This window comes from Pelecanus crispus, chromosome 1 (assembly GCF_030463565.1).
Source record: "Pelecanus crispus isolate bPelCri1 chromosome 1, bPelCri1.pri, whole genome shotgun sequence".
Lineage (NCBI taxonomy): Eukaryota > Metazoa > Chordata > Aves > Pelecaniformes > Pelecanidae > Pelecanus > Pelecanus crispus.
This window is the reverse complement of record NC_134643.1, coordinates 198,905,632-198,927,358: the sequence shown is the minus strand read 5'-3', so window position 1 is coordinate 198,927,358 and position 21,727 is coordinate 198,905,632. Positions and strand designations below refer to the sequence as shown.

At 40.5% G+C, this 21,727-nt stretch overlaps 1 protein-coding gene across 1 annotated transcript in view; it reads right to left on the bottom strand.

Annotated features, from left to right (window-relative positions):
- The window catches only part of POSTN (periostin), a 38,686-nt gene extending 36,045 nt beyond the window's left edge, over positions 1-2,641 (bottom strand). The window contains exons 1-2 of the mRNA XM_075719789.1: positions 2,520-2,641; positions 922-1,020 (exon numbers count right to left, since the gene is read on the bottom strand). Coding sequence (XP_075575904.1) covers positions 922-1,020; positions 2,520-2,641 — 221 coding nt within the window. The remainder of the gene's footprint in view (positions 1-921; positions 1,021-2,519) is intronic.
- Between the last annotated feature and the right edge of the window lie 19,086 nt (positions 2,642-21,727).

Sequence of the window (21,727 nt, the reverse complement as noted above, 5' to 3'; positions counted from 1 at the left end):
CCTGGACTCCCTGTTCACTCAAGCCTTACTGAAAATGTCACCCCAGACCTATTTGGACCCTGTAAGAGAATAATGGGAAAATAAAAATAATGATTTCCTGTCACAACTGCTGAGAAATTTATCCAAGTAATTGCACAACAGCAAGAGAAAATGTGGTACATGAGAAAAACATCAGTTTATTGCATTGGGTAAACAATGTCAGTCTCTGTTAAATTACTTCATTCTAAGTGAGAGAAGTCGGGCAGACTAAGTTCAGGACTGGGTGTTTTGTATGTGTTCACACTCTGAAGCTGCTCTACGGCTGATGAAGCAGTAGTGACTTTGACATTTCATCACAGAGAAGACAATGACTTGCATTGTGAGAAGAAGTTACATTTGAAATACACACACAGATTCTAAAAGAATGCCAAACTCATCCAGATTTAATTTGTATCCACGACCGTTGTTTTTTTTTTTTTTTTTTTAATTTGTGGAGAGGTGTAATCTGAGCATATAGCTCTGCTCGGTAGTGTTGAGTTCTATTCACAAGTGGCCTATTAGGTCCCTCTGTGGTTTTGGGTAGGTCATTTAACCTCATATCTCTATGTTTAAAATAGAGCTATGAATACTTAACTCAGAGAAGCACTGCTGAAACTAGGACTTCAAAGCCTCTTAAACTTAAAAAAAGACTATATACTATGCTGTCATTTTCAGACTTTTCACTCCTTTTGTGATTATTTCTGGCAATAATTATTGGATCAGTTATCTAGGTGGTTTTAGAAGCAGCTAAGAGAAGCTGTAAACCTGTAAAATTATAAACTGAATTCTTCCTGTGTTTGCATTTGAAACAGTTAGTTTGTCTCAGAGAAAAGGAGAGTTTTCTAATCGTATATTATATTATCTCAATGAATGGGGAATAGTTTTGAAACAGAGCATACTTACGCTTTCTTTCCACAGATGGCTCCCTGATACCAGTTTCTGCAGGTGCTGAAGTATTTCTTTCTTGTTCCCATAACTTGCTGAAGGGCACAGACATTTGGGCTATGGGTGGGAGTAAGAAACATTTTAAAAAGAAGTTTCTGTATATTTTTTGAAAAGTTCTATATAAAATAGCAGCAAATACCGTTTCTGTTGAGTAAGAAATGAACATCTGGCTTCAGTTCCCAAGGCAGGTGTGTTTTCAAGCAAGCATGGTGCAAGGTCCCAGCTGGGTTCCTTGGCAAGCCCACCCTCCCAGCAGGGACAGAAGGTTCCCCTCCATTCTGGTTTGACCCTCTGTCTCTGATAGGCAGTGATCGCCAGCTGTGCCTAGTCAAGTCTCAATATGCCTTACGCTTCTCCCTTCCCCCTGCGAAGTGTATTAATTACCAGCCACCAGGGACCAAGCTGTGAATACCATCAGGCTTTTTTCATTAAAGTTTTTGTCTTGTACACATCTGTGCAGCTGGAGGTCATGGGGAGATGGGGAAGAAAAGTGCCTTGTTCTTTCTGTAGAAGAAAACCCTCTCTTCTGTAAATCAATCAGCTATTTTGATAACCAACCATTTGGAGTACCGCAAGCACCTAAGTAAACATTCTGGGAATTACTGGGGACCAAAGGGTAAATTGGCATGTAAATAAAAGGAGTCACAGATTTTAAACAAGGAATACTTTTTCCTTAGCGTGGTAGTGCACAGCAGAGGAATTTCTTAAGGGCAAATTCCATGGTACAAGGGCATTTTGTCACTAATTTTTATATTTCTAAATTTAAAAAATTAATAAGTTCAAAAGTTAGAACATATATTTTACATCAGTGGGAAGCCAGTGAACTTTTTTATTTGGAAAGCTCAGTCTGTGTGTGTCTGTATGTGTGTAGCAGGCAGAGGGAATTCAACAAAGGAAGCTAGGGTGGTAAAAAGTTCTTATTCACAGAATGTTTTTTACTTAAGAAGACTGAAGGAAAATATGTTTAGACACATGTGTCTCTCTGGCACCAGCTGTCCGAATTGTTTTCATGTTTCTGAGCAGCCTGGCTTGTAAGCATTGTCTTTTGGGTACCCTGCTGAGCAGCTTGCTGCATTGCTCTAGTAGGAACAGAAGTTTTACAAAGGGCTCCCAGTATATATTCTCATGGTAGAAAGCATTTAAATAGAGTTCATGATTTTAGAATGGAATAAAGACAGCAAATACTGTAGCATAGGTGTCAACTCTATTCAAACATTTGAAAACATATATTAAACATATCTGATGTCCCATTACATTGTGAACTGTAAATAACTTAAGTGATTCTAAGCCACATGTATTTTATTCATTGAGAAGTGGTGATTTTAGTTTTTTCCACATTTTGTGAAGTTTAATGTTAATCTCTCTCCTTTTGAAACTCCCTAGAAAGCTTTTTATTTAGGAACAATTCTAGTAAAATTAGTTGAGAAAGGAAGTTCTACTTGAATGATAGTAAGAATTCATAGTGAAAAATCACATTTAATATACTGCGAGAAGAAAGGGGAGAATAAAGATTAACAAGCTCCCTTTTAAAAGAGAAATAAAACCCAGTTACTTACCCTTGGTCGCGTGCCCTTATTCGACTATGAGTTAAAATCTTGTCATAGTGAGCAGAAGCAGCTGCTTGTTCAAAAGCAGAAAACAAAAAAGTGGAAAAGGTGAATAAGAAAAAGATCTTCATCTTTAGTCCTCTGTTGCTTCTGGCAAGTCTAGAAGAGAAAACTGGCAAAGAGTCTGGAGAGCTGACAATTTATATACATGTTGGAAGGTGGTGGGAGGGAACCACGGGATCAACCTGAAACTTCGTACCACCCTCCTTAGAGCAGCAGCATTTGCTGCCAGCTTCAGCAACCTAAATTAGTACCATACATTAACCACATAAACCATTTTTTTTAGTCCCTGATTGACTAATTTCTTCCTTATTACAGAAGGCTTAACATTTTATTCTGCTGACACAACAGCAGAGAAGGTTTGAGAAGTTTAGGCTTTGACTTATGATTTGGTATTTATAGCACTGAAGCGTCCAGAGGTCATGATCATTGTGTGTGGATTTGTTCAAACCCAGAGGAAGATGCTGTCTGTTCCCATAAGAACTGCACTGCTTTCCTTTGTTTTCCATGTCCTCACAGTTATCAGCTACGAATTGTTTAACTAGTGAAGCTGATGAAAGTTCCAAACAATACTGTTGTCAATAACTTGGAATAGCATTTTTGTCTTGAGAAAAAAATAAAAGCTGTATTAACACACATTCTGATTATGAAGTAGTTACACAACCAAATGCAGTATTAGCTTTTAATTCTAATTCTAATAATAACAGTTGCTATTACATAATGCTTTTATTCAGAGCTTTATGTAACCATATAAAAATCACTGAGTATCTGATATACCTTTCTATACTTATTAGTCGGTCCTTGGGAGCCTCTTGAGAAGTAAATGGAAAATGTAATTCCGAGCTGTAAACGAGACAACTGAGGCAGAAGGGTGAAGCGGCAGTCTTTATGCTCCAGGGAGAGTTGGTGTTTGGACTGCAGCCCAGGAGTTTGCAATTTTCATGTCAAGGAAAAAAATTCTGCCATTTATATGGAAGTGTTTGCATGTGTATACAATTCCAAGGTATAGTCTATAAATCATTTCAGATCTTTATGAAAGTAATTTCATAAGAGTTGTAATGGCAGTATCTTGCTGTAGTTTCTTCCTCCAAACCAGAGTGAGTTGTTGAGGTGAATAACTGGAAATGGATGCAGTATTGGACTGACACACCTGGGACCAACCTCTCATTATAGAACAGACACACATGGGGCAAAGAGCAGTGGGCAGAGACAATGACTATTTCCTATATATCAATATAGGTAAAAGATATAACTAGGCATAGGTATCTAGACATTTTATGAATAAGGTCATGTCTTACATAACCATAGCACTTCATGGTTTCCAAAGTTAAGAGCATGGACATCTGGTTAAATGGTAGGTGGACTTTTTTTCTACTTAGACCTGCATTCATCCTACCTGCAAATGACTTGATATAGCTTATGGCAGTATTAACATCTCTAGACTCACTCTGTGTGAACTCAGTAAAACTCCATGCCTGAAACCATCACTGTCAGATCAGCTGATGGATGTGACGGGTCAGCTCTGTGATATAATATTACAAGTTTTAGCAGAATGTCGCTGCTACACTCCTATTCCTCTCAGAGCTTTTTATCATAGAATCATAGAATCATAGAAACATAGAATTGTTTAGGTTGGAAAAGACCTTTAAGATCATCCAGTCCAACCATTAACCTAACATTACCAAGTCCACCACTAAACCAATTAAGAGTCAAGTAAAAATTTCATGTTTCCTGGCGTGGTGGCTGGATTATTTTTTAATGAAAGTAAAAATGAGGAATCATTAAGATTGGAAAGGACCTCTAAGATCATCAGTCCAATCATCAACCCAACAACACCATGCCCACTAAACCATGTCCCAAAGTGCCACATCTACCCGTTTTTTGAACACTTCCAGGGATGGTGACTCCACCACCTCTCTGGGCAGCCTGTTCCAATGCTTGACCACCCTTTCCGTAAAGAAATTTTTCCTAATATCCAATCTAAATGTCCCCTGGCACAGCTTGAGCCCATTTCCTCTCATCCTATCACTTGTTACTTGGGAGAAGAGACCAACACCCACCTCACTACAACCTCCTTTCAGGTAGTTGTAGAGTGATAAGGTCTCCCCTCAGCCTCCTCTTCTCCAGGCTAAACAACCCCAGTTCCCTCAGCCGCTCCTCATAAGGCCTGTGCTCCAGACCCTTCACCAGCCTTGTTGCCCTTCTCTGAACACGCTCCAGCACCTCAATGTCTTTCTTGTATTGAGGGGCCCAAAACTGGACACAGTATTCCAGGTGCGGCCTCACCAGCGCCGAGTACAGGGGAACAATCACCTCCCTGCTCCTGCTGGCTACACTATTCCTGACCCAAGCCAGGATGCTGTTGGCCTTCTTGGCCACCTGGGCACACTGCTGGCTCATGTTCAGCCGGCTGTCAACAAACTCATTCTGGTCTTTGCAGCAAGAAATACAATGAGAAATTTCACCTCTTAAATGTCTAGCTATGACATTTCAAACTTCTAATTGGCCTCAGTTGATTACCCTTTGCAGTTCTCAATCTACAGGTGAAAAAATTAGAAGATACTCTGTTAAAGTAACTTGACAAACTTCAGAAAGTCCCAGAACTGTCCCAGCAACCTGTCTTCTCAGGAGTGCCTCCTTCCTGAGTCTCTCAACTCTCAGCATAGCTCATGTTCTTCTACACTTACCTTGTAGCATCAAAAAAATGAGTAGAAATTCATGCTGCTGCATGCACTGAGCTCCTGTTGTTTACAGAGCTATCCACCACAATTAAAGAAGGAGCAACCTGAGCAGGCCAAGTATTTTTATTTCCAGATTTTTCCAGCTTTCTGGTTAGTGCCCCAATCTCAAATCACAAAGAACCCCACTTGTTCTCTGAGTAGAGTACAGTGGGGCTATAATTCTTAAACTGGTAGTTCTTGTTAATAATACCTTACTCTTCTCTGTTTCCACTTGTCTTTGATTGTGACACAAGCTGAACATAATGGGGACAAATAGTGATCCTGAGACCATTCAACTTCTCACTTCCATACATTAATGTTATAAACTTCCCCTTTCCACTTCAGAGGTATAGAAGAAATGATCTGAAGGAATGTTATATGTCAAACTTAATATCAAACATGGTGGCAGAGGTAATAGGGCAGCACAGAAACTGGTGATGAAGAAATATGCAAATATAAAGTCATATTAATTAACCAAATTAAAGGGTAATCAACATTAAACCATATAGCAAACCTGGTGACATCATTATATTTAAGGAGACAAATGTTAGTAAAAAAATAATATGAGACATAAAGTTCACTGAAATAAAATAGCATGAGGAAGAAAATAACGATCATAAGCTTGACTTCCTGAAAAATCTCTAAATCACTAAATGAGTTGTTCTGGTGAGTGGTGTAAAAATGCACAGTTCCCAAAATGGATAGCTCGTCTTTAACTGGAAATGACTTATTTGAAAATCATCAGCACAATGGAAATTGCACAAGTTTATAATTTAAAAACTTCCAGTAAAAAAAAAAAAAAAAAAAACCACCAAAAAAAACCCCCAAAAACCAAAGAGCAAAAAACATCAAGAAGAAAAACCAGTCCAACTACATGAATCTTATTCTTCATTTATGTTTATGTTAGCCCACATATAAAAACAAATAATGAAGCCGGGCTCTGTTTTGCCTGTGATATAATGGTGTGCTGAACAACACACCAGAGCAGTCATTTTCTAATTTGCCAACTAAAATACTGTTCTGGTTAACCAACACTTTATTCACTTGTGCTCATTGCTACATTATTTATTTTAATTTGTTCTTTATTTAGCAAGGTGGCTACCCCACCAAATAGCCACCTTAGTTTTTTTCTTCCTTTGGCTGAAAACTTTGTGCAATATTATACTTCCTAAGGGATGTGATGTTGAAATTCTAATCATAAATGTTGAAAAACTAATTGAAAAATGCATTAAAACACCTCATGGATGTGAGTTATTATTGTAGTAATAGAACTTTTTATTATCAACAGCAGAAGAAGCCTATCCAAAGAAATACCTGGAACAAGCACTGATTTTCATCTTCCACGAAATGTAAATTGTGTTAAGAAAAGTGTCTGCTATTCTAAATTGTTTCTTGTATTTCTCTAGAGACCTCTAGTGGAGAGAACTCTGTAAAAGCCCTTTTCTCAAAGCTGTGTTAAGTGTTTACACTAAGATTTTATTGTACAAGAAAGCAAATTGTTTTATTATTCCTAAAAAAACCCATTATTTTAGTTATATGATGCAAGCATCCTTGCATTCAAATATTTAGTAATTTGAATAAGTGCCTTTACATCAAATTGAAGTAGCAGAAGCATCTATCAGTCACTTGTGGCTAATTCTACTGATGATGTGCAGAAATTTAGAATGGAATGGAAGGAAATGAAAGTTTTTTCAAATACTGCCTTCCCAGTTAAAAAGTGTAGATGTTTCAGATAGTTTACAATGTCTGTCATGTGTTACACATATTCTGTTTCTTTATTTTATAATTATTTTATGTTTTTATTTTTTGGGGGGTGTGTGTATGCATACTCAGTGGAAAGAGCAAATGGGCAAAAAAGTTTTAAGAAGAAAAGAGAGACTCCCTCTATCCTGCAGCTGTTGCTTGGATCCTTAGGTTTCCTTGGGAACCTTGATTCAGCAAACCTGGTATTTTTGTCATTAACTTCACTTAGATCAGCAATTTACATCTGGAGTAACCTTCAGTGTCTCTTCTTAAAAGCTAGTTTGTTTTTAGGAATGTCATCGATATGTACTCGAAGAACCCAAGCAGCTTGTTGTCCTTTTGGGCAAAATAAGAGGTTGATGCTAACACATGTATAAGAAATTTAGTGTTTGTAAGTCCAAGGTGATACAATTCAGAAGTGTTTAGCTGTCAAAGAGTTCTGTGCCAGTCACAGCTGGGGTACGTGGCTTCTCTGCATATCTGCCTTACAGGAGTGTTGTAAGGGAGCTGCAGTCAGGAAAAAAAATATTTAACACCTGGTGGTTTGCTGCAGCACCACTTAGGAAACCCTTCAAAATAAACATGAAAAAGCATGAAAAAGCCATGTGAAAAATCTTCTGTTTCCTTGAGAGTATCTAGCAGAGAACCACTGGGGATAAAGATGTAAAGCATAATCAGTTTAATTCAGTAAGAATTTGTACCTTCTGGAGATTTAGATCAGACTTTTTTTAAGAAAGAAAAAGTGCAGGACACAGTAAGTCTGGCTACCAACACAAACTACCAAGGGAAGGGAGTTCCCCTGGTGTAGTGAAGGACCCAGCAATGCTTAGACCAGAGGCAGCCTGATTTCCACACAAACTCATATAATATGCAGGGGTTTTAAATATCAAATAGAGGAAAGGGGGCTTGATGTTTACATGGATACACAGAAACCCAGAGCTATAAAGTAAATACCTAATGATATATTATAATAATAATAGTGATAGTGACAGTGACAGTGATAGCGATAATGATAGTAATAATACCTTAAGGTAAAGTTGGTAAAAGAATAAAATCAAGCTTGGTTTGGCTGAAGGCAAGATCTAAAATGTTGTGTGTTTCTAAGGGGATGGATTATCACCAAAACATTCACTGGAGGATTTCTGACATAACTGCCTGGCAAAGGTTTGCTGCTAGCAGCTATCTCTTTCCTTTCCATACCTATTTTAATGAAGATGAATCCATATGCAACTGTCACCACAAATGAGACATGGAGACAAACCTCAAGGGAGTAACTAGGAAAGACTTGATGGTGGGTCCTGTGAAGAGGATGATCATCAGTGCATGGGTTGATAGTCATAGTCAGTCTTCTTGGGAAAATGAAATAAAATACTCCAAGAAGGCTGCTAATTTTTTCCTCCACTATCACCAGTATTTAGATGCTAATAAACCTTCTTAAGTTACCCACTTATTTTCTGTCACATCAAGGTTTTACTTTAAGGTATCCTAACTCACTTCTGAAACATCATAACCCTGCTCAACTGATGATTTTTGATGTGATCACTTTTGAAACTAGGGTTCACATCACCTAAATTTAGCTATCTCAAAGTCAAAGCTAGTCATCTTGGTTCCCCTTTTATCCCAGATGGAGAGAGGGCAATTCAGATTTTAGGTGCGGATGATTTGTGTACTGTAAGTGTCTCTCTCCTTTAACAGCAGAGCAGATGAGGTGACTAGTTTGAACTAGATTCCTAATATTTAGACAGCCCAACATCACATAAGAAGGATCCCATCCTTTGGATCCTTTCTTCGGTGGTTTGTTTTTCAGGGTATAGAGACTTGGAAATATACTATGTTGAATAAGGTTACTTTACAGTAGCATATGTTTTCTGGTGATCAGCTGGGTTATCACCTTTCTTCCTCTTCTATTTCCCAACCTAATGACTAGCCCTACAGGGCCTCTTGCTGGTATTCTGCCTAAATTTTCACTTTTATTAAGGTCATCCTATTAAGCACAGCTACACCACACCTGCAGGAGCTAATTAATTTTCCTCCTACTGTTGGGTTTATTTATTCAAATGCTCTTAGATTCTTCTCATAAATAGCATTAGGTTTTTCGTTGCCAAGCTGTACAATTTGAATCTTCTAATGTTTCCCCATTACCCAATTCTTCCGATCATTACATTGCTCTTGTCTGAACTTAGCCTCCCTTGACAAAAATGTCTCAGTCAACAAGATATACAAAAGTGAAAACAAATCTCAGCATGATTGTATTATGGTTCAAAAGAAGCCAGCACTAATTCTGGATTCATTTTTGTCTGGTCATTTACTGCAGGACTTAGACAAAGGTCTCTGCTCCTAAATATCAATTATTTTTGTTTTAAAATTTAAATTTCATTTGGCACGCCTCTGCAAATGTTTTTTTCTTCTCATGTTTCTACTGTTTTTTCACTAACTAAGCTTATTCTATACATTAGTCTGTCTTCACAAGCTTAATCAACATATTAAGAAAGGTGTTTAGCAAAGTAATTTCATATTATTTTTCCCCACAACATCCCCCAATGAATGCATGACATAGCGTGTGTATGTATATGGGGATTAAATCACAGAAGGCATTGCTAGATGGAGAAACACAAAGACAGCACTAAGCCACCTGAATTTGGGAGAGAAGGGAAGGAGAAAGGAACACTCAAAGTTGTCATTATTGTGATTCAGAGTTGGAGATACCAATCAATACTTTGGCTCCTGCAATATGAAAGGAAACATCCATCCTTGGATATCCTTGGAAGCTATAGGTGTCTAATTTTTAGGCAAGTCTACAGAAGTTGTAAAATTAATCTGATCTGTTAGAAAGTGTTATTTTCTAGTCATACTCTGAGGGAAGAAGAGATACTGCTAAATTTTAAAATATTATGGTACATACTACAGTTTTTGTATATTACAAAATTATTCTATAATATTTATGCATAATGATTAAATTTAAAATTTAATGTTCCTAGATGTGATTCTAAACTGAGACTTATAGTATCTAATATGCTTTTTTTTTTTTTTTTTCTTTTTTCCTTTAGGAAACCGTCTTTAATGTTGATTTACAAACCCAGGGAAGGATTATTTCTAATAAATCCCTCACAAGCTTTCTGTAGTATGGACTGAGCCTTCTTATGTATTTTGAGAAAAATCTACAGCCCCAAACATGAAAATATTCTGCTTTCTCTCTGTCAAAGTGACACAAGAGTTCCCAACATATGAATTGATATTTAATGACAAAATTATGTTCATATGAGAATATTTTATAAAAAATTACAGTTCAGCATAAGTTGTAAGGTCTCTTATTCCTCAATCCTGATCTGCATATTCAGCTCAGTTATGCTGAAAAATAAAATAAACTAGGCAAACTCCTCAGGAAACAGGAATGTTGATTCCTCATCCAACAGCAGGTGATGCTGTTGCCATAGGCAAACAGTTCTCCTTGTCATTAAAGAATGAGTGCATCATCTAATAATGCAGCCTGAGATAAGATCAACAATATTACCGATTTCTTGTGCTTATACAGCACGTGGTGTCAGTGCAACCCTGAGATAAGAGCCGAGTGAACCGATCAATAGGGGTTAATAAGTGATTCAGGCAGCAGTGGAATGTCGTACATGGTCCTGAGGAAGCAGCAAAAGCCTACATCAAGGGTGCTTGTGCTGTTGCCCACTAATATTTCAAGGTTGCCCTGGTACTAGATGGTCTGGTAGTGAACTACACTGTGTGCCCACAGTCACTATTCTTTACTGCTTACAGGAAAAAAAAAAAAAGACAAACAAGCAAACAAAAATCCTACAAGTCAGCAAGTACCATCCAGTTTATTTAGTTTGTTAACATGCTTCCTTGCAAGCAATTTTTTTTGCTTGAGGTTGAAATGGCAGCAAATTGTCACTAATATGCATTCTAAGTGGCCCAATTAAATGTTTATTTACTCTGCTGGAAAGCTTTTACAGATTTCAAAGGTCATTTAATCTACTTCAGTGCAGGTAAAAGTTACTACACTTTTAGTTAATCAAAAGGCCATTTATTGCAGCATCTACATTGTCAGGAACACTAAGGAGTGGTACCCAGGATATATATTACAAAAATGGTAACTGTTTCATCTGTTTTGAATTTTCTGATGGTTACTGTCAATTTAAGGTAAAGTTCTAAGCTTCTTATTTTTCATAGACTGTACAATCCTGACTGCCATGAGTCCTTCCTGTTACAGCCTGGCTTTGTGACCTAGAATATACAGCTTCTAAGGCATGAATCAATACCATAAGAAAGATACTGGAATTTAGCGGGGGCGGGGGGCGGGGGGGATGGCATGTGGTCACTGAGAAAGCTTTGCATAAGAAATCAAGAGAAGAATGGGAATAATCAGCATTTAAGATTAAATAGATCTTTTAAATTAGGCCTTTGATTGCATCAATGAGACTATAATAATAAAAGAACTAGTATTGCTTTGCACTGAGTATAATGTAGAAAGACTTAGGAGTGGCTGCAAATGAAACAAATACTTTCAGCTTTCATAAGGTGGTGATGTTAAACCCAGGGAAAAATGGTGTTCTGGAAGAGGTGAAAATAAGGATTACCAAAATTGAGGTGGAGTGAAACTTAAAAGCTTAACTCACTCAAGTTGAGCTGCTGGTCGTGAAATGTATGGAAGGGAAATGGATTTGACATTAAAATGAACGTTCATTAATGATTTTTTTCTCAAGTTTCAATTGCACATGCCATAGCAAAATAAATTTAGTCTTATTGCTAAGTAAAGGATGTAGTAGTGTCAACTGAATGTGGAAAAAGAGAAGTGGTCTAGACATCTAGATGCAGTTTTTTGAGAATTATCTGGCAGATTCTCAAAGATTTCAGGAAATTGAACCATTAATATTGTTAGCAAGATCTAAAAGTACTTCCAGTTCAGATTATTTTTTGAACTGGAAGCAATGTGGCTTGGTTTCAGAAGTCATTGCTTAAACTGAACGCAAGACTGATCACCGATAAGGCAGTGATAAATACGAAAAATAGAATCATAGAATCATAGAACAGTTTGGATTGGAAAGGACCTTTAAAGATCATCTAGTCCACCCGCCCTGCAATGAGCAGGGACATCTTCAACTAGATCAGGTTGCTTAGAGCCCAGTCCAACCTGACCTTGAATATTTCCAGGGATGGGGCATCTACCACCTCTCTGGGCAACCTGTTCCAGTGTTTCACCACCCTCACTGTAAAAAATTTCTTCCTTAAATCAGTCTGAATCTACTTACTTTTAGTTTAAAACCATTACCTCTTGTCCTGTCACAACAGGCCCTGCTAAAAGATTAAAATATTTTTCAGTGAAGAATAGATCTCAAAAATTAATGACAATATAATTCTATTTACAAGTTGATTATAAAACACATTAAAATCTTGAGCTTCAAGAGTTACTGGATATCCACAGCTTCCACTGAAACTGTGCAGGGATGGATTGGACCCTGGATTCCCACATAGTGTGAAATATCAAGCATCATAATTTGTCTGACATTCAAGTTTGTGTTCACTGCCCAGAGCTAAAACTAAACTCAGGGAACTAATTCCAGACATGACAAGATACACTGCCTTCCTTCTTCCCATTTACATTCCTAGCTAGCCTGTTGGGGTTCTATAATTTCGGGAGACAGGGCAATTGTCTGGTGTCCCTTCCTTAAAACCAGCTATAGTACATGGCACAATTTTTTTCTCAGTATGTGGTTAGACTACTGTATTGTAAGTGCAGAATAAAAAAACCAGTATGGGTTCTGAATCATTTGTTCTTATAAACATTCATTCCAAAAAGTAGGTAGTTCGTCTGAGCCTTGGAGAAGCTTAAGGTGTGTAAGCTTTTCAAGGAAACAAACTACCTCTTCCAGGAATGGAAGTATTTCGGTTTTTAACTTTTAAAAATTATGGGTTCAGCCAATAAGCCCAATAAATAGTCCTGCTAATAAGAACTCAGTGCAGAGGCAGTGTCTCATACCAGTGAGACCCTTCACTGGGTTTACATTTGTGCACAAAACAAAGCACAATGAAAAAGACATAAAAAATCTATTTCCAGCCTCTCTCTATGGCCAGACTATAGTTCTCCTATACGATGTGATAAGGTGGGTCAAAACTTAAATACTTTTTTGAAAAAAATCATGATACTGTCTTCAGCATGAGTATCTTAAAATACACAAGTTGTCTTCTGAAGAGTGAAGATGATATGAAAATATGAGTAATGTCACCTTTCTAAGGCAGATCATATAAACCATCTTGAAAGAAATCAAACTTCTGCTTTTAACTGGATTCTGTATAGATTCAGTAAAACACATTTACATAAAAAGAGTGTTGCTCTGGTAGATGAATGTCAGTTTCAGATTTAGATTTCAATTCAGCAAGTCATACGAGCACAGTTATTGTATTTTAGACTTTTCAAAGCATACACAGTCAGACTCAATCTGTACTATGTGTGTCCAGATGCAGTTCCACATTTGCACACCAGTTTTATTTTTGGTCCTTTCTAGAATATGCAACTTTTCATAGGAGGTGATATCTACTGTAGCTTTTATTATTAAACTGAAACTTTGTTCAGTTTAAAGATCATGATTCCTAAGGCAAAATTACACAAACAAAATTATGCAGAATATAATCTAGCTTGACAAACCAGTAAATTTAATCATGCAAGGCTGGAGAAAACTGATTTTCTCCTTGACATGGGAAAAGGGTTCAGGAAAAGATTAAGTATATCAGTACTGTATTTTGGAGGGAAAATGAAATCTTTATGTATATTGTCAGGCACACAATTATTATTTCAGTGGTTCAGTGGGTTACCATAGCAATACAACCCAGTGGCTTTTGAAATACTTTATTTAGCTTAATCACTGGGGGGAGGGGTTATTGTATTCAGAATCAAGCTTAATCAAAATGACAGAATCATTTTTTTCCCATAACTACAGTGAATAGCCCATAGCTTGACAAAATATGCTTATTGCTTACTTACAGATCCGTCTTTTGAAATCATCCTTGCTTGTACTACTTAATGCATCAATATATTGTGAAGGACCAAGACTAAATCACTCAAGTGGTCATTTTTTCATGTTATAAGGACCCTATCTGTGGTTTTGTGTGATTCCTGCCTATTTTGTGGTGCTTGTAGAGCACTAAAAGTTATAGTTGCGACACAGCTCATTGCTGTGGGTTGACATTGATACTGGTTTCAAACAGCGTCCTCGTAAGTGGCAGGTGCAATAGATAAAGTCAGAGCCTGCCTAATGCATCTTTAAGTGACACAGCTTACTTGTTTAACACGCAGTATTCATTGCAAGCAAGCATTTCAGTATCAGATAATCCCTTGCTGAGGAAGATCTGAATTAATAGGAACTGAACTGTAATATTGGCTTATAGGAGTAAAAGCCATGGAACAAAACAAGCATCCACATCCATAGGAGACCAGATGTGTGGTGAAATAAAAATGAGATTCTTGAAAGTTCATGGAAAGGTCAGTGTATAAATTACTGGATTGTTATGCCGATGAACACAATTGCTGTTTCATTCTTCTGGCTCTGAAAAAGGAAGTTTTATAATTTCTTATATCACTTAAAATAATAAAGCGTAAGCCCAAACACTGTACTATATATCTTGGATATCAGAAATATCTTCCTTGAAGATAACTATTGCAAAAGGATGCATTTTTTGTGTGAGGGATAGCTTTCCCTTTTCAATCATGCATAAAAGTTTATACCAGATTGTTCGAGTGATTGGGTAAATTTATACATTTTGCAGCACAGATGAAGCCATCATAGTACTAAAGAATATACTACAGATGGCACAAATCTGGCTGATCATTAAATAAATTTCAACTCCACTGAATATGCTGAATTTTGATGAAATGATAGCTAGTAATCTATTAGACACATGGCAACCACCTCTTTAAATAACCAGACTGTGACTTTCTCACTTCAGTGCTGCTGACTGCTGTGGAGCACAGATATCTGAAAATGTATATATTTTGTGACTGACTCTGAAGCTATCCAAGCAAATAACCAATAGCTACAGTTCATACAAAACTCAGACTTTTGATTGATTGGTGTTAACGATGTACAAAGTATTAGCTTCCTAGATGCTACCAATACAAATAGAAATAAGTTTCATAGAATCATAGAATCATAAAATGCTTTGGGTTGGAAGGGACCTTTAGAGGTCATCTAACCCAACCCCCCTGCAGTGAGCAGGGACAGCTTTAACCAGATCAGGTTGCTCAGAGCCCCGTCCAACCTGACCTTGAATGTTGCCAGGGATGGGGCCTCCACTACCTCTCTGGGCAACCTGTTCCAGTGCTTCACCACCCTCAGTGTAAAAAATTTCTTTCTTATGTCTAGTCTAAATCTATTCTTCTTTAGTTTAAATCCATTATTCCTTGTCCTGTCACAACAGGCCTTGCTAAAAAGATTGTCCCCATCTTTCCTGTAGGCCCCCTTTAAGTACTGGAAGGTTGCAATAAGGTCTCCCTGCAGCCTTCTCTTCTCCAGGCTGAACAACCCCAACTCTCTCAGCCTGGCCTCATAGGAGAGGTGCTCCAGCCCTCAGATCATTTTGGTGGCCCTCCTCTGGACTGGCTCCAGCAGGTCCATGTCTTTCCTGTACTGAAGACTCCAGAGCTGGATGCAGTACTCCAGGAGAGGTCTCACCAGAGTGGAATAGAGGGGCAGAATCACCTCCCTCAACCTGCTGGCCACGCTTCTTTTGATGCAGCCCACGATATCGTTGGCCTTCTGGGCTGCGAGTGCACATTGCTGGCTCATGTCCAGCTTTTCATCCACCAGTACCCCCAAGCCCTTCTCCACTGGGCTGCTCTCAATCCCTTCATCCCCCAGCCTGTACTGATACCAGGGGTTGCCCTGATGTAGGTGCAGGACCTTGCACTTGGCCTTGTTGAACCTCATGAGGTTCACATAGGCCCACCTCTCCAGCTTGTCCAGGTCCCTTTGGATGACATCTCATCCTCCTGGCATGTCAGCGACACCGCTCACCTTGGTGTCATCTGCAAGTTTATAAATCTAGTTATAACTGATAAGGCACAAAGTAAAAACGGACGTATTCTACTCACTTTCAATGGATACCAGATTTGTAAATCACTGTGTGACAAACTTTCTAAAATTTATTTAGCAACGTCGAAGATGCATTCTCACACATGGGAAGAATTCCACCTACAATTCCATGCAACTTTAAATTCTTTTAAAAGTGTGTCCCCTGGGCACCTTTGAAAAGGTGACATATTTCAAAGTCAGCACTAGAGCACCTGACAGTATACATGACTGAAGATTCACTTTCAGAGACTAGAAGAGAATTTGTGGAATGTAGGCTGGCCCTATATAGGGTCAAACCTTTGTCACAATAATACAGGAATCCAAGTACACAGTGCAGAAACAGCTCTTCAGAAAAAAAGTCTGCTTTAGGAAGAAATTATCTTAGATTCCATTTCTGTCTTTTTTCTTTTTTTTTTTTTCCCAGTTTGGGGAAAAATATGATCTTGATGAGGACTGAGAAATGTAGGGACTACTTTGATCAAGAGAGAAGTGACAGGTACCATGTGCTACACCATCCTGGGGAGTGGGACAGTGAGGTAACCACAGCCCCTGGGTGAAGAAACTCTCACCACATACAGGAGAGAGTAGAGAGGCATTCTGACCTCTGATACCAGCCATAGCCTTTCCCAGCCTCTCTCATGACTCCTGCCCAGCATGTGCTGGGACATATTTTTACAATGCTGTCTTCCTCTCCAAACCCACAAAGCCCCCTTCCAGCAGCTCCAGCCCTGCCTATCACACAGCAAGGCAAGGACAAAATGGATCTGGGGGGGAAATCCCTCAAGGACACTCTCCCAGGCCTCAGAGAGGGGTTCAGTGGTTGTGGCATTTACTCTCCTTTGTCCTGCATGCATGCTGTGCTGCCAGGCAGGTGTTGACCCAGATATTTATAGACAGAAAAGCCACAGTGACAGTTTCTGCACCCATGGGAATTGCCTGGTGAGTTTCCCTGGGGCTGCCTCCTGCTTTCCCCTGGCACCTCAGACAAATCCCATCCCAAGGACTCTGTGGATGTCACTTCCTCCTCCAAGCACCCTGGTGTTTTCTGTCAGCTCCAGGCAGCACCCCAACAAGTCCCAAGAGCTCCAGAGAGGCTCCAGCATACGTAGGAACTTCACTCCATGGCGCGGACCTGCAGGATGTGACCTGGCAGTGCCCGGATCCATGCACCCTTCCCAAAGGTGTGGGGCAGGCCTTTGGGCCCCTGAACATGGCCTCTGATGAGGGCCTGCTGTGCTCTTCCTGGATCTGCTATGTCTGTGGCGAGAGAGGGACCACCGTTACCTGCTGGGAGAGGTGGTGTAAAGGCAGCTTCCGCTTCCCTCACAGCTGTGAAGAGGGATCTGTCTCTCAGTTTATTGGGCAGTACAGGTAGGTGCTGATGGCCCTCATGCAGGGTCTCTTGTGCCTCCATCCCCTTCCTGTCAATGCTGGCCGAGTAAAGGAGGAACCTGCTTGCCCTGTCCCACAGTGACACCTCCTAGAAACCTCCCAGCCCCAAAGGTAGGACGTGGAGGGGTCATTTATGCCCCCAGTGCCTCTAGTCTGTCTGCTGGAGCTGGACAGGACCCTCCAGACTCAGCAGTATCCTGGAAATTACTTGTTCTGGGCCCCCAGGGAACTTGGGATGTATCCCTGGCTCTGGGCTGGAAAATGACTGTCTTTGTCAGGGCTTTTCCCTTGCAGGCAAGCTCCCTCCTTGGCACGATTGCCCCAGGCTGTTCCTGGAGGCTGATGCCTGGGCATCAGCCAGAGCGTGCCAGGGCCCTTGGGTGGGACACACGAGGAGGAAGAGCATGGGTAGAGGGCCATGTGCACAGTGCTCAGGGAGCAGTCAACCTCTACACCCTTTGGGAGAGCCTTGTCCAGAACAGCAGAAGGACTCAGCACTTCCTGACCTTGCCTACCTCTTCCATCCTCCACCACCCCAGGTCACCAGCATGGCCCAGCATAAACACTGCAGGCACACCAGGATGGGGAAACCTCCTGCATTATTTTCCTGGAGCCTGTGGACTAAAAGCAGTCCTACTACATGACAGTTCTCCCCATCTGTAGGCATGCATGTTGCCATTACATCCAGGTATGAGCCCTTTCCTGGAACATCCCTCAGGCACGGTGGGTGCCCAGCAGCAGTGCCATGCTGACACCAGTTGTGTGTCTCTTGCAGTGACTGGCACTCCATGTGGGGTTGTTCTGCTCTTGACACTTGAAGCATAAAGATGGGGAGAAATTCCTGTCAGAAATCTTTCATGGGGATTCCAGGCCCCAGCAGGGTGATTATCTTCTGCCATTCTACTGTCCCCACAAGACATAAGAAAGGCACAGGAGTGGGTGGAGGGCTCTGACCTTGTGCTTTTGAAAACCTAATAGGAAAAGGTGGCTCAGCTCTTCTCCAGAAGGGCTTTATTCACATCTCTGGATGTTGTGCATATCTTTGCAAGTCATGAACAAACTGTTGTATAAAACTAATTTGACTGTAAATAAATAACATTTGCAGGTTGCATGACCTAGAGAAACAGATGCTCATTAGAAGCAAGGGAGGTAGGAGGAATAATAGGTAGGGACTAAAAGGGATTTGGCAATAATGATGCATCTTCTTACCTGCTGAAAAAATCAACTGACTTTAGCTAGGCAGACAGGTCACCTTACTTAACCCTGAAAAAGAATATGTAAATTATGAATAGTCAAATGCCTTGTCATCTAATTAGTGATGTGCATGAATGGATGAACAAGATTCCCACTGTCCCCACCTATTGTCCAGCGAAACCATAGCCAAGGGAATAGGCTTGTGGAATCAGCAGGGAAAGAAGACCCTCTTGAGCATGACTCTAGTTTGGTGCTGTGAAGAGGCATACGAGGTGTAGAATGAGTGGAAGGACCTGCAGTCTCCCCTGTGTCTCTCTCCCCAAGCTCTGTCGCCATCAAAAGGGGATGCCAGGAGGAGAAGAGGATAGGGGCCACCATGCAGGTGGTCCACGCCCCAGGAACTCAACTGGCTGAGCAAGAAGCGGGGTGATGAGAGTTATCAGCTCCCAGATCTTGGCCAGTAGCTTTTCTCTGAGCTTTTCTCTGCCAGCTCCAGAACTACCAGCCAGGCAGCATCATTCCACAACTCCCTGTTGAGTCATTTTCAGAAGAGTTCACTAGGTGGGAGTTTCAAACAGTCCAGAAGACTCCCCATGACAGGGGAATACTGGCCTCTGCTTTGCATGTATCAGGGGTTGCACAGGAACTCTTGGTGGCCTCCTAGGATAGACTGGTGGTCCTCTAGCATATTCCAAATTACTTGGGGCTACCCCCTCTGGCCCAGTTTGGAAAATCCCTTCCCAGCCTTGTGAACTTCCCCACCTCAGAAATGTGAGGGTTTGTTAAGGAAACTTGTAAAACTGGGGGCTCTAAGCCTGCCATTTACTTTTGTTTAATTACTTTCTATTTACATTTAAACTTCAATCATTAATTTCGGGTTTTTTTTTTTTTTAAAGAATATTTCCTACATTTTATACCAACACTTTTATGGATATATACTGTCCCCCCGCCAGGCTGAAGGCAGTATGTCTTCAGATGTCTCTGAAGAACAGCCACGAGCAGGTTGAAAACTTATGGGTAAGAACTAGAGACCAAGGCAACAAAAGGAACCTTGTGGCTGGTGTCTACTACAGGCCACCCAATCAAGGGAAGCCTACTGACAAAGCCTTCTTACTCCAGCTACAGGAGACTTCACGCTCACAGGCTCTCATCCTGCTGGGGGACTTCAACCTCCCTGACATCTGCTGGAAAAGTAGCATGGCAAGCTGTAGGCAATCCAGGAGACTCCTGGAGTGCATCAAGGATAACTTCTTAGGCCAGGTAATAGATAGCTGTCCTGGTTTTGTCTGGGATAGTGTTAATTTTCTTCCTAGTAGCTGGTATAGTACTGTGGTTTGGATTTAGGATGAGAATAATGTTGATAACACACTGATGTTTTAGTTGTTTTAGTTGTTGCTGAGCAGTGCTTACACTGAGTCAAGGACTTTTCAGCTTTTCATACTGCCCCACCAGCGAGGAGGCTGGAGGTGCAACAAGAAGCTGAGAAGGGACACAGCTAGGACAGCTGACCCCAGCTGACCAAAAGGATATTCCATACCATATGACATCATGCTGAACAAAAAACTGGGGAGGTTGGCTGGAAGGGGCGTGGTGGCTGCTTGGGAACTGGCTTAGCAGGTGGTGAGCAATTGCATTGTGCATCACTTGTTTTGTATATTCTTTTATTATTATTTTCCCTTCCTTTTCTGTCCTATTAAATTGATCTCAGCCCACAAGTTTTACCTTTTTTTGGATTCTCTCCCCCATGCTATGGCGGGGAGAGTGAGTGAACAGCTGCATGGTGTTCAGCTGTCTGCTGGGTTAAACCAGGACAACAGTCTTACCAGAGGGGATGCAATACTGGAACTATTGGTCACCAACACAAGTGAGCTAATCGGTGACATCAAGATTGGAGGCAGCCTGGGCTGCAGTAATCATGCACTTGTGGACTAATTGCTGGAGGTGACTTGGACATTAGACTTAGATTTATGATTTCAAGAAAAAACATAGCAGTGAAGAAGCTGCCCAGGTGGTATGCAGCTGGAATTGATTCCACAGGAAGTTCCCTAAGCCTGTAATCTTGGATGTCGCAACCCAGGGGAGCCTGGTGTGCTGATTCTAAGAGGAACTGCCCAGGGGGTGGAGTGGTGTGGAGACATCACGGCCAAGCCCTGTGATAAGGGAACTCGGAGGGGCACCATGGCACTGATAAGCTGCATAAGTGATACCCTGGGTCAACAAACTATCATGATGTTGACAAAAATGCTGTCCTTTAGTAAACTTTACTCATTATAATATCATTATAATATGAAAACACACCTCCCTCGCAAAACCTACCCGCCTCCAAGGTGAGACCACTCCTCACTGAGCCTGCGCTCTGAATTTTTCTGAGCCTATACCTTTAAAATGAAGTGAGAAAATTTTACACCAATTGTAACAAAGTATGTATGACTAGAGTCCCTCAAGCTCCACCTGAAAGATAAAAAATAGTATAAATTAGCCTAAAGAGAGAGGGGATGTTAGGGAAGATACCATCATGTACTACTCTGACCTCTGGGGTCAGTCGACGGGCTGAGCCTCTCTTCCCCCGCATCGGGATGCCTTTGGGTAAGAATCTAACACTTGGTTATACCAAGTGCCTCCCCAGGAAACTTAGAAACCTCTATAGAGCCACTTTTAGGTCTTTTGATGCATCTGTATTGTCCAAAGTTTTGGTATTTGCATGTGCCTTGCAGTCAGTGAATTTATCACCGGTAATCCAAAGAACCTGTGTGTCTGTTGCTTTAATAAATTGCTTTGATTTATTGGTCTAGCCGTGATAGTGGTCATTGAACGCGACCAGACGCTTTAAGTGTGGCCGTGATAGTTCATGCAGCATGACTAGATGAAAGGTGCCTACGTTATTTGTGAATCCATAATTGTGATAGTTCAGTGCACTGAACGCAACCGCACTTACAACAATAAATTGGGTACCTTCCAAAGCCTCTCTTGACGCAACAGCACTGGTGGAGTTCGGAGTCCTGAGGAATATAGGACAGGTGAAGAGTAAACTCAG